General features: G+C 36.4%; 1 protein-coding gene across 9 annotated transcripts in view; it reads right to left on the bottom strand.

Moving 5' to 3' along the window:
* Positions 1-312: 312 nt before the first annotated feature.
* The window catches only part of ERBIN (erbb2 interacting protein), a 129,973-nt gene continuing 117,262 nt past the window's right edge, over positions 313-13,023 (bottom strand). For 2 of the 9 annotated variants that reach the window (XM_059878705.1, XM_005221451.5), the window contains 5 exons: positions 11,936-12,055; positions 9,360-9,569; positions 8,184-8,276; positions 7,621-7,695; positions 374-2,463 (listed from right to left, as the gene is read on the bottom strand). In XM_059878705.1, the coding sequence (XP_059734688.1) occupies positions 2,356-2,463; positions 7,621-7,695; positions 8,184-8,276; positions 9,360-9,569; positions 11,936-12,055 (606 nt within the window). In that variant the 3' untranslated portion in view covers positions 374-2,355. Of the gene's footprint in view, positions 2,464-7,620; positions 7,696-8,183; positions 8,277-9,359; positions 9,570-11,935; positions 12,056-13,023 lie in introns of all 9 variants that reach the window. The other 7 variants (XM_024981265.2, XM_024981262.2, XM_059878706.1 and 4 more) reach the window with 5 other exon arrangements.

Consider the following 13,023-nt stretch of genomic DNA (forward strand, 5'->3'; position numbering starts at 1 on the left):
GGACCACACAGTCCATGGAATTCTCCAGGCCAGAATACTGGAGTGGGTAGCCAGTCCCTTCTCCAGGGGATCTTTCCAATCCAAGGATCGAACCCAGGTCTACCAAATTGCTGGCAGATTCTTTACCAGCTGAGCCACCAGGGAAGTCCAAGAATACTAGAGTCAGTAGCCTGTCCCTTCTCCAGTGGATCTTCCCAACCCAGGAATTGAACTGGGGTCTCTTGCATTGCAGGCAGATTCTTTACCAGCTGAGTTACCAGGAAACAGAATAAGACTGTGAAAAATCGACTGAAACCAAAACAAGATGGGAATAATTTTAGAATGCCAAAATTAGTATTTTAAAATAAACTATGAATAAAGGGGACACCGAGGCTTGTCTTAAAGAAGCTGTTTGTCATTTTTTTAGAGATTACAACACACATACAATAAATGAATTTTATCAAAATACAGCACATTTTTCTACTATATTCATAAAAATCAATTCCTATGCAAATAGTACTGAAAATCAACTAAAATGAGTTAAAATTTACAAAGAGCTGTTAAAGGGTTTCAATCAATATTATTAAAACTATACAGTACAATAATCAATTGATAACATCTTGAAAGAAGTGCAGTATTGGAGTTCACATCTTTTAAAAAGTACTGCCTATTTACGATGACTAGCAAGAAACAAACGAATTCAACTCACTTTTGCAAAAATAATGTAGATTACTATTTTTGCTAGTCCTATAAAAGACTTTACCTTCAAACAAGGTTGAAGAACAAAGCATAACAGATTAAAAATTCCAAAATTATATTCTTAGTAATTAAAAATGGATTGTAATAACTGAATATTGCTCTAAAGAAAGGCTCCAGACTAGCCTCGACTAAAACAGTTCTTGGTCTTCTATGGCACTTTTTTCTGGTCCAAATAACTATGCGTTAATTCTCACCATTGCATGTTATCCACATTTTATTTGATTACATAGAACAAAAAGAAATAAAAGTAATGGTCTGAACAAAATTCATAAACTCTATCAAATATTTGTTACACTTAACGAGGAACAAAGGCAGTTGGTGGTAAAACACTATTACACATACATTTAGAAACCCTTTAAAGACTCTGAAGTGTTGAGTTCACATTTAATGTTACCTGTAGGAACAGCCCTTTTTTTGAACACCATTACACACTGGTAGGCCTCAGGGGCCCACCCCTTTGCTCTCAATTCTCCACAGCAGTTCTCTATCACTATGCCAGTTTCACAGACTCGCTTTGGTTTCCTAGCTCCATGCACACTCTTTCCTTCTACTTTACCAAGGCAATGTGAGGCCAAACAACATCAAGAGGCCTTCCAAAATCTTCTCACATTTTCTGTTACAGCAACACAATCTCAAAACTGGCCATTTTAGTTTCATTTGTTGCTTAAAGTAAAAATTATAAATTAACTTTAAAATGGAGTACTAATTATAAAACAGATTGCAAGTACCACCATTTGCAAAAAAAAAAAAAAAATCAAGAGATTTCTGCAACACAGAAAATGTATGGACCAAAAATAAAGAAAGAAAGAGAATGCATGGACATGCATCTACAGTAGAGTTAAAAATTTCCTTTGACTAAAAAATTGAAAATTGATTCACTAGTAGCAACTGTATAGTCAAAGGCTATGACAAGAACAAATTCTATAGAGCTCATAAAACACAATTTATTGTCTTTTTTCTTTAAAAAGACATCACATTTTATTGCATTATTCTATTAATAAGAACACATTAACAACTGTTTTTTCATTCTTTGCTTCCAGATTTTTAAAGAAAATCACTGTTTTAATCTGGCCTTGGAAAGGGAACCCACCTCGCCACCTTCACCTACTCACTCTTCAGTTCAATATGCACATTGCAAAAGCCAACACTTCGAATCTCTTGCCCACATTAAAAGAAAAGTTTCAGCAGAAAAACATTAATACAAGTTGAATAAAAATAAGGGCATAAAAGCTATGAGATAGACAGCTCTGCCATCTGTCTCTGGGCTACAATCAAGGCTAACTAGAGCCTTGCACAGAGTTCAATCATGAGTATGAAATCCAAAAATAAACCTACACTCTATACAAAAACAACATACATCTGTTTTTGTAGCCTTGATTGCTATGTTTAAAAACCTAACGAGAAGTTTTATATGGTATGAATTCAATAGTCTCCCCCATATACTGTACAGTGGTTCTTTCCCTCTAACCACAAGTTCCATTATTTCATTAATGTACAAATTTGAACATAATATTTTTGAGTTCTTCTTTATATATAAAAATAGTCAAAATATTAATTTCCCCTGCAAGTATCTTCCAATAAATCTTGCTCTCTCTCTGTTTTTTAAGTCCACGGCTCTTATGAGGAAACCTCTCTTAAGATGATGAGTTCTACTGTGTTCTGGAAAGTTTTTAGCAAGGACACTGCTTGTCCATGTTCAATATTGATAAAACTGTAGCCGTTAGCCTAGAAGAGAGAAGAAAAAGACTTAAAATTTTTTTTCATAATAATTTGTGTTTGCACATTTAAATTCCTGCCAGATAGTCCACAAATCTGGCAGAAAATAAGAATCATTTTGGCAATTTAAAACAACATCTACACTCCTGGGCTCCACCCCATCTCTATGGAAATAAAAGCTCAAAAGGCAGGACTGAGGAACCTGGATCTTGTCCACTTTTCCAGATGATTCTTATGTAGCAATCCTGATATTAGACAGCACTTGTCGAAGACATAGTATCAGACATAGCGTTGAGTGTATACACTACGGTGAAACTGAGGTTGCCAAGTTACAAGGGTGGTAGAAGAGGCACAATAAAGGACAGAAGTGGCATGGATCTAACGGAAGCAGAAGCTATTAAGAAGAGGTGGCAAGAATACACAGAAGAACTATACAAAAAAGATCTTTACGACCCAGATAATCACGATGGTGTGATCACCAACCTATAGCCTGACATTCTGGAATGTGAAGTCAAGTGGGCTTTGGGAAGCATCACTATGAACAAAACTAGTGGAGGTGATGGAATTCCAGATGAACTATTTCAAATCCTAAAAGATGATGCTGTGAAAGAGCTGCACTCAATATGCCAGCAAATTTGGACAACTCAGCAGTGGCCACAGGACTGGAAAAGGTATTTTTATTCCAATCCCAAAGAAAGGTAATGCCAAAGAATGCTCAAACTGCCACACAATTGCACTCATCTCACACACTAGTGAAGTAATGCTCAAAATTCTCCAAGCCAGGCTTCAACAGTACGTGAACTGTGAACTTCCAGATGTTCAAGCTGGATTTAGAAAAGGCAGAGGAATCAGAGGTCAAATTGCCAAAATCTGCTGGATCATAGAAAAAGCAGGAGAGTTACAGGACAATATCTACTTTTGCTTCACTGACTATGCCAAAGCCTTTGATTGTGTGGACCACAACAAACTCTGGAAAAATCTTCAAGAGATGGGAATACCAGGCCACCTGACCTGCCTCTTGAGAAATCTGTATGCAGGTCAGGAAGCAACAGTTAGAACTAGACACGGAACAACAGACCAGTTCCAAACAGGGAAAGGAGTATGTTAAGGCTGTATACCGTCACCCTGCTTATTTAAACTTATATGCAAAGCACATCATGAGAAACGCTGGGCTGGATGAAGCACAAGCTGGAATCAAGATTGCCGGGAGAAATATCAATGACCTCAGACATGCAGATGACACCACCCTTATGGCAGAAAACGAAGACGAACTAAAGAGCCTCTTGATGAAAGTGAAAGAGGAGACTGAAAAAGCTGGCTTAAAACTCAACATTCACCAGGTGGTCAACACCGAAATCAGACTGATTATATTCTTTGCAGCCAAAGATGGAGAAGCTCTATATAGTCAGCAAAAACAAGACCGGGAGCTGACTGTGGCTCAGATCATGAACTCCGTATTGCCAAATTCAGACTTAAATTGAAGAAAGTAGGGAAAACCACTAGACCATTCAGGTATGATCGAAATCAAATCCCTTATGATTATACAGTGGAAGTGAGAAATAGATTTAAGGGACTAGATCTGACAAGAGTGTTTGATGAACTATGGACAGAGGTTCATGATATTGTACAGGAGGCAGTGATCAAGATCATCCTCAAGAAAAAGAAAAGCAAAAAGGCAAAATGATTGTCTGAGGAGACCTTACAAAGAGCTGGGAAAAGAAGAGAAGCGAAAGGCAAAGGAGAAAAGTAAAGATATACCCATTTGAATGCAGAGTTCCAAAGAATAGCAAGGAAAGATAAGAAAGCCTTCCTCATTGATCAGTGCAAAGAAATAGAGGAAAACAACAGAATGGGACAGACTAGAGATCTCTTCAAGAAAATTAGAGATACCAAGCGAACATTTCATGCAAAGATGGGCTCAATAAAGCACAGAAATGGTAAGGAGCTAATAGAAGCAGAAGATATTAAGAGGTGGCAAGAATGCACAGAACTGTACAAAAAAGATCTTCACAACGCAGATAATCACAATGGTGTGATCACTCACCTAGAGACAGACATCCTGAAACGTGAAGTCAAGTGAGCCTTGCTGCTGCTGCTGCTAAGTCACTTCAGTCGTGTCCAACTCTGTGCGACCCCAGAGTCAGCAGCCCACCAGGCTTCCCCGTCCCTGGGATTCTCCAGGCAAGAACACTGGAGTGGGTTGCCATTTCCTTCTCCAATGCATGAAAAGCGAAAAGTGAAAGTGAAAGTGAAGTCGTGTCCGACTCTAGCGACCCCATGGACTGCAGCCTACCATGCTCCTCTGTCCATGGGATTTTCCAGGCAAAAGTACTGGAGTGGGGTGCCATTGCCTTCTCCACAAGTGAGCCTTAGGAAACTACAAACAAAGCTAGTGGAGGTGATGGAATTCCAGTTGAGCTCTTTCAAATCCTAAAAGATGATGCTGTGAAAGTGCTGCACTCTATATGCCAGCAAATTTGGAAAACTCAGCAGTGGCCACAGGACTGGAAAAGGTCAGTTTTCATTCCAATCCCAAAGAAAGGCAATGCCAAAGTGCTCAAATGCTCAAACTACTGCACAATTACATTCATCTCACATGCTAGTAAATAATGCTCAAAATTCTCAAAGCCAGGCTTCAGAAATACATGAATTGTGTATTTCCAGATGTTGAAGCTGGATTTAGAAAAGGCAGAGGAACCAGAGATCAAATTGTCAACATCCGCTGGATCATGGAAAAAACAAGAGAATTCCAGAAAAACATATATTTCTGCTTTATTCACTATGCCAAAGCCTTTGACTGTTTGGATCACAATAAACTGTGGAAAATTCTTCAAGAGATGGGAATACCAGACCACCTGATCTGCCTCTTGAGAAATCTGTATGCAGGTCAGGAAGCAACAGAACTGGACATGGAACAACAGACTGGTTCCAAATAGGATAAGGAGTATGTCAAGGCTGTATACTGTCGCCCTGCTCATTTAACTTATATGCAGAGTACATCATGAGAAAGCTGGGCTGGATGAAGCACAAGCTGGAATCAAGATTGCCGGGAGAAATATCAATAACCTCCGATATGCAGATGATACCCCCCTTATGGCAGAAAGTGAAGAGGAACTAAAGAGCCTCCTTATGAAAGTGAAAGTGGAGAGTGAAAAAGTTGGCTTAAAACTCAACATTTAGAAAACTAAGGTCATGGAATCTGGTACCATCACTTCACGGCAAATAGATGGGGATACAGTGGAAATAGTGGCAGATTTTATTTTTGGGGGCTCCAGATGGTAGAGATGCAGCCATCACTGCAGTTGGTGACTGTAGCCATGAAATTAAAAGACGCTTACTCCTTGGAAGGAATGTTATGACCAACCTAGACAGCACATTAAAAAGCAGAGACACTACTTTGCCAACAAAGGTCCGTCTAGTCAAGGCATTGGTTTTTCCAGTAGTTATGTATGGATGTGAGAGTTGGACTATAAAGAAAGCTGAACACCAAAGAACTGATGCTTTTGAACTGTGGTGTTGGAGAAGACTCTTGAGAGTCCCTTGGACTGCAAGGAGATCACACCAGTCCATCCTAAAGGAGATCAGTCTTGAGTGTTCATTGGAAGGACTGATGTTGAAGCTGAAACTCCAACACTTTGGCCACCTGATGCGAAGAATTGACTCACTTGAAAAGACCCTGATGTTGGGAAATGTTGAAGGCAGGAGGATAAGGGGATAACAGTGAATGAGATGATTGGATGGCATCTCTGACGCAATGGACGTTGAGTTTGAGTAAACTCCGGGAGTTCATAATGGACAGGGAGGCTTGATGTGCTGCAGTCCATGGGGTTACAGAGTCACAGACAACTGAGTGACTGAACTGAACAGAAGATTATGGCATCTGGTTCCATCACTTCATGGCAAATAGATGGGGAAACAGTGGAACCAGTGACAGACTTTATTTTCTTGGGCTCCAAAATACTGCAGATGGTGACTGCAGCTTGAAATTCAAAGACACTTACTCCTTGGAAGAAAAGTTATGACCAACCTAGACAGTATTAAAAAACAGAGACATTACTTTGCCACCAAAGGTCTGTCTAATCAAAGCTACTCGTTTTCCAGTGGTCATGTATGGATGTGAGAGTTGGACTATAAAGAAAGCTGAACGCCGAAGAATTGATGCTTTTTGAAGTGTGGTGTTGGAGAAGACTCTTGAGAGACCCTTGGACTGCAAGGAGATCCAACCAGTCAATCCTAAAGGAAATCAGTCCTAAATATTCTTTGGAAGGACTGATGCTGAAGCTGAAACCCAATACTCTGGCCACCTGATTTGAAGAACTGACACATTTGAAAAGACCCTGGTGCTGGGAAAAGTTGAAGGCAGGAGAAGGGGACAACAGAGGATGAGATGTTTGGATGGCATCACTGATCAATGGACATGAGTCTGAGTAAACTCCAGGAGTTAGTGATTGACAGGGAGGCCTGGCGTGCTGCAGTCCATGGGGTCTCGAAGAGTCAGACATGACTGACTGAACTGACTGAACTGAGAAGAGGTTGAGGTCCAGTCTTCCCACTTGCCTAGGAGCCATCAAAGCAAGAACACTATACTTCTTGTGATAGGTTAAACATTTAATGAGGTCTTACTGTACACCAGATACACAGTTCTAAATGCCTCTCAATACTTCTTAAATTAAATCTTTTAATTCTCATAACCCACAAAAGGGATTCTTTCTCATCTTATTTTAGAACAAGCAAACATTCATAACTTGCGCAACTTGTTCGTGCCATTAATGGTTGGATGGCATCACCGACTCAATGGACATGAGTGTGAGCAAGCTCCAGGAGATGGTGAAGGACAGGGAAGCCTGTTGTGCTGCAGTCTATGGATTCCCAAAGAGTCTGACACGACTGAACTACAACATTCATAAACTTAATCAAAAGGCTAGGAAATATTTCAAAACTGCTAAGGTGTATTTAAAATGATTAGTATGATTTTCCAAGGTATAAGGCAGAAGTATTTTAAGCTATGAAAGCACTAGGGAGCAGCCTATGAAAAATGCCTCTGTTCAATCACAAATATCTAAAGATAACTTCATAAAATGCTTACTTTCTACTCTGGCATTTGATGAGTTCAGATATTATAAAGAAAAAAAAAAAGAATATAATGAAAGATGTGTCTTAAGTTACCTGAATAATTTTATCACCTGGCTGCAGTAATTTTGATGCTGGTCCTTCAGGCTGTACCCTTGTTACAAATATACCCTTTAATAACAACAAAAAAGATAATTATTTATTGGAAAGAAGTATGCATAAAAAGAAGAGTAACAAGGAGCAATCTTTTTTATAGTATGCAAATATTTGAATTGTGGTACAAGGTTTCTCCCTGTCTTCTCCAATACTGTGATAATGCTATGTTATTTGTGCTTCTGGTGATTCTTACAGTAGTACAGTGATTTTTTGTTAAAGTGATAAAAAAAAAGTACATATATAGATGTGTAGAAAAGTATTAACAATTAAAATGTCACTTCACAATATAAAGAAGATTAATATTTTGGAGTTAAATTTGTATTCCTCAAACAATTAATTTGTATTGATCACACTTCAAAACTAAAAGCTGAACAGGGAAATCATATGGTGACATCTATCTAGATTTAAATAAATATCTGTTAGATTTTTACTTATGCATAAAAGGCATTAATTTAGTGAATAAAAATTAATGGGCATTTCAAGGATATATAAACAAAACTCACATCGTCATCAGGTCTGAATGGGTTTCCTCTTCCCCCAACCCCTCCTGATATGCTAAATCCAAGTTCTGGATCCTTTTCAACTCTTACTCGAATCTGAGTTAACACAAAAATAAACTTATTGCTGTATCAGGAAAAGTTACAATGATATTCATATGGTAAATTAAGTTCAAGAAAACATAAATATGTAGGAATTCACCAAAAATAAATATTTGGGCAGATGAAATGAAACTACAATGTGAAATAATATGTTAATGAGTTAGTGAGTTAAAGGCACAGCTAAGATTATAAAGCATAGCTCCTAAATCAATCTATTGCTATCTTATGAGGATTATGCAACCAATTAATGTTGACTTTATATATTTTGGACATCACAGACTCTAATGACATAGAGCATACACACAAAACATGTACTTTATTATCAATTTCCATTTGCAAACATCTAAATTACACAATATTTCTGACTATGTTTCATAAGACATATAAAAGATCCCTGGGTGGTTGTTAGGAGGCTAACTTCTTTCCTGAATCTGTTTATACCCTTCAAAGGAGCTAGGATTGATGATCAATTAGTATTATTTTTTACAACCAAGCTATAGAAAAAGAGGCAAGAGCTAAATTTTGTTGTAAAACACTCTCTTTCTCCAGAAACTAAAACAAAATGAATGATACATTTCTCTAAGTTTCTAATGATATTATTTTATTAATAAACTATCAAAATACATGAATATATGACTGTTGACTTTGAAAGCAGTTTCTAAGATTTAATTCTCAAAGCTCTTTGGAGACTATAGTCCAGTTTCAGAAACCAAGTATCAAATAACAATCAGCAGATATAATACACCTTTAAAGTTTAAAGGTCTACTATTTATATTCCTGAAGAACATTTGATTATTGGAACATCATCAACCAGTTTGGAAAAACAACCACCTTAGGGAAAATAAATCATGCCGTCAACGCTATATCCCATGTCAATTTATCAGAATGGGCGGGGGAATCATACAGTCAAGTTAAACCACAAAGTTTAATACCTTATAAACTTAACATGAAACCAAACTATTAAACAAAATGGTAAAAACTATGTTAAAATTCTATATGGATTTATTGCTATAATTAAATAGCCTATAAAATACATTAAAAGCTTAGTCTCATAATCCAAACAGTCTTGATCATTCTTACCTCTTGCCTTGCCAGTTCATGGCCTTGTCTAGGAGAACAATGGGGCTGTGTGTATGGAGGCTGGTGGGCCACTTTCAGCATCAAGTAATCAATTAGTTGTTCTCTAGAGGGATGCCTTGCCACAGATGCCTGAGGAAGGGGGTGATGTATTTGACTATAATTTGCCTGAGGCCTGAGAGGCTGGCCCATCTGTCCATTACTCAAAGGCATCTAAGAAAAACATGAAGTGTCTTAAAATGACTAATAATAATGTCTTATAACAAATATTTGGATTTTCTTCTTGGAGCATTACAAAAGCACTTGAGTTTAACATTCTAAATCACATTATCATGCCATGTATGCCATTTTTTGTTCTGATTTTACACTTTTAAAAGGAAAAGAAAAACCCTGTTAATGTCTTAATTCTAAGTCTGCCTGATGCTTGCTGATAGATTCACTCTTTTAAAGCTTCAAATTAATCACATCTACATTTAAAATTGTTTGCTTTTCTGTAACCGTAACCCAGTGTTAAAATGATAAAACAGTATGCCAAAATTTTAGAATTTAAGTAAGCCCATTAAAAGGGAATCTTTTCCTATACTTAGTCTCTCACATATACTCAAAAGATGCATTTGCTGTTTTTTTGTGGTAGAATTTTTTCATAATCTGAGTATATTCTTCTACTTCTATTCTTTCCTTTCCAGAATTAAAAAGCCAATCCAGCAATGCAATAGAAAACCGATTTATTCCTTTTGTGTGTGTGTGTGTGTCTCAAGTTATGAAATTTTAAACTCTCTAAATACTAATTCCATAGAGCGTGAGCCACAAAAGTTAAACCTTGACATTTTACTTTTCACAGACTAAACAAAAAAGTCCAGATTATTTTGTTGCTGTTAAAGAATTATCTTTGTTTTAAAGACTCTTGTCTTTTAGACTTAAAAATAATCTTTGTGGAAATGTGATAATAGCTTATTCTGTTAGTGTAAGGAATCTATCTGAAAAAAAAAAAGGTTATATTTACATTATAAATATATGCATATAAAGAGATTTTTGTGTAGAAGAGAAAATAAATACATTTAAGCTATTCAATCATTTAAAACTTCACTGTTAACTATTAACCCATAAGGAAATTACAGAAAAACTGCGAGGGAAATTATCTGAGTCCTGTTTCCCTAAAATTGCCCCAAGTAGAAAAGTTTGGGAAAAGATTAAGACAACAATTTCACAACTATTTATCTTATGTGCATCTTGCTGAGGAACACAAAGTTTGGTTTTGGTGAAGAATATTTTTACTTAAACAGAAAGTTCTCTTTTTCACTGTATTATACTTGAGAACTTGGTAAAATATGAAGTCTGGGTATTTTATGACAGGGCACAAAGATAACCCTCTATCACAAATCTTATATTGGTTAGAGAGGAGAAAGAAGTGCTGTATTCTCTGTTTTTTAAACTGTGCTTGTTTACCACATGGTCACTAGACCTGAAGCAATTAATCTGTCCAGGAGCACTTAAATACTGTGTGTGTGTGTTCAGTTGTATTTGCCTCTTTGCAACCTCACATACTATAGCCCTCCAGGCTCCTCTGTCCATGAGATTGCAGCTATTTTTTTATGCACACTCTGTAGATAGCACTTGCTTTTCTCCATGCTAATACAATTTACTCCTATGGGCAGATTCAATACCTTTCTCCTAGGGAGAATACTCTAGACAATAACTGCTTCTGACTCATTCTTAAGACTCCCTGACACATAGAACTCAGGCATACTTGACATTCTACATCAGTGTTAAACACTGCCAAGGAACATACTAAACTGTGATTAGCAGATTACTCGGGAGAATAAAACACATAAAACAAACTCGGTAACCAAAACTACAAAATGGATATTAAAAAGCAACTGGATAGGAGAGCTCAATTAAAAGAAAAGCAACCAAAAAGGGTAAAATAAATAAATATGTGCAAACTTAAATGGCTGGGTTCCTACTCTCAAGGACAATGCCAAAGTTTATATAATATATAACTGTGCTTCACAATTATATCTGGTTATACTAGGGATATAGGCTTAGTTAAGATAAAAGAACAACTGAGGAAAATACTAAAGAAAAGAATTACGTATCCAGCACTGGAGACAAAAAAGTACTCTCTAAATGAGTGACGCTTTAGTTTAAAAGTAATAAGACTACAACCATCATCTATTCTATCATATATAAAAGTCTTTCAAGGTGACTTCCAGTTGCATTAGAAGTATTATCTGTTAAAACACCTTCACCATCCAATGACGAGCTTAAGACAGGTTCATGTTTAACTCTCCAAAGTTTACTATCAGGAATGCCCAAAAGCCTTTGATTCAAAAGACAAGATGATACTACAGAAATCCAACATTAACAAAATGATTCTTCAGTGTGGACAAAATCATGGAATAAACTAACAGCAGAGTGAAATTTTATATATTATTTCTCAATTATTAAAAAAAAAAAACTTACTAATCAAGAGGGAAAGGTCCTCACAAAAGCATTTTCACTGTTAAAGCATATTTCTAGTTCAAAAGCTGTAAAACACAGTAAGCTCACAGATACTACTTCATTCCCTGAGCACCTACTTTCATCAGGCTGTCTGGAAGAACATCTTTGTGACTAAGTGTAGCTGATGGGTAGTTCTGCTGTCCTGAAATGAATATATCATCTTGACAAGGATCTCCTGGACAAGATGTCTGGGGATGCTTCAAATGAGGGGGAAATAAAAAATAAACAAATAATGATCTTTAAGATGTGAAACCAAAACAGTGATGACACTTAAGAGGAGATACTGATAGACAATGGAAAGATGAAGAACTTAATCAAACATTACCATCATAACTGCACCTTTACAAGGGCTGTTAACTAGATTTATCGTGGTAATCACTGTACAATACATACATGCATCAAACCATCATCATGTATACCTTGAACTAACACAAGGTTATATGTCAGTTATATCTCTAAAACTGGAAAAAAATTAGTACTTTTAACAGTCTTTCAAAGTTACGTGGCAAAATGTTTATTCTTATAATGTGTAAAAAGTACACCTGAATATATAGTTAAGATATTCATGATGCTTTTATGATTTTATTTACAGTAATACCTAGCTTTTAACATTTGCAGCAGTAAGTTTAGTTATTAATCCAAATTAAGACGCCCAAATTTTAAGAGCAGCTAAAATATATGTACTCCTGTTGAGTACAGAAAAAAGTTTTAGTTAAAAAGAAAAAAATTAACTGCTGTTCTTTTAACAGCATAGTATCATGCAGGATTTACTTCTTAATGATGAGCAATATCAATAAATATACAGTCTTACGTGTCTATTTTTCACTTTAATTTAATTCTAAACACACAAAGCTATATTTTAGAAAACTAAACAGATTCTGATAAATAGCAGTATTGTTACCTTTAAAAAAGTGATATGGCTGGCAACACAGATATGCAAACTTCTACAAAAGGCGTTATGTAAAAACCCAAACAAACTTTCTGGCCAACTCAATATATCAGCATTTTAAAAAATAATGTGAAATCTACTTCATTATTATATGCCACAGGATACATACGAATCTAAGTGTTTGTAATTTAGTCTTAGGAACCATATCTGTGACAAAGCTATCATGTGCAGTCTGTTACTAGTTCAAATTATGGCTTAGTGGGTTTTTGTTTGTTT

Source organism: Bos taurus, chromosome 20 (genome assembly GCF_002263795.3).
Source record: "Bos taurus isolate L1 Dominette 01449 registration number 42190680 breed Hereford chromosome 20, ARS-UCD2.0, whole genome shotgun sequence".
NCBI lineage: Eukaryota > Metazoa > Chordata > Mammalia > Artiodactyla > Bovidae > Bos > Bos taurus.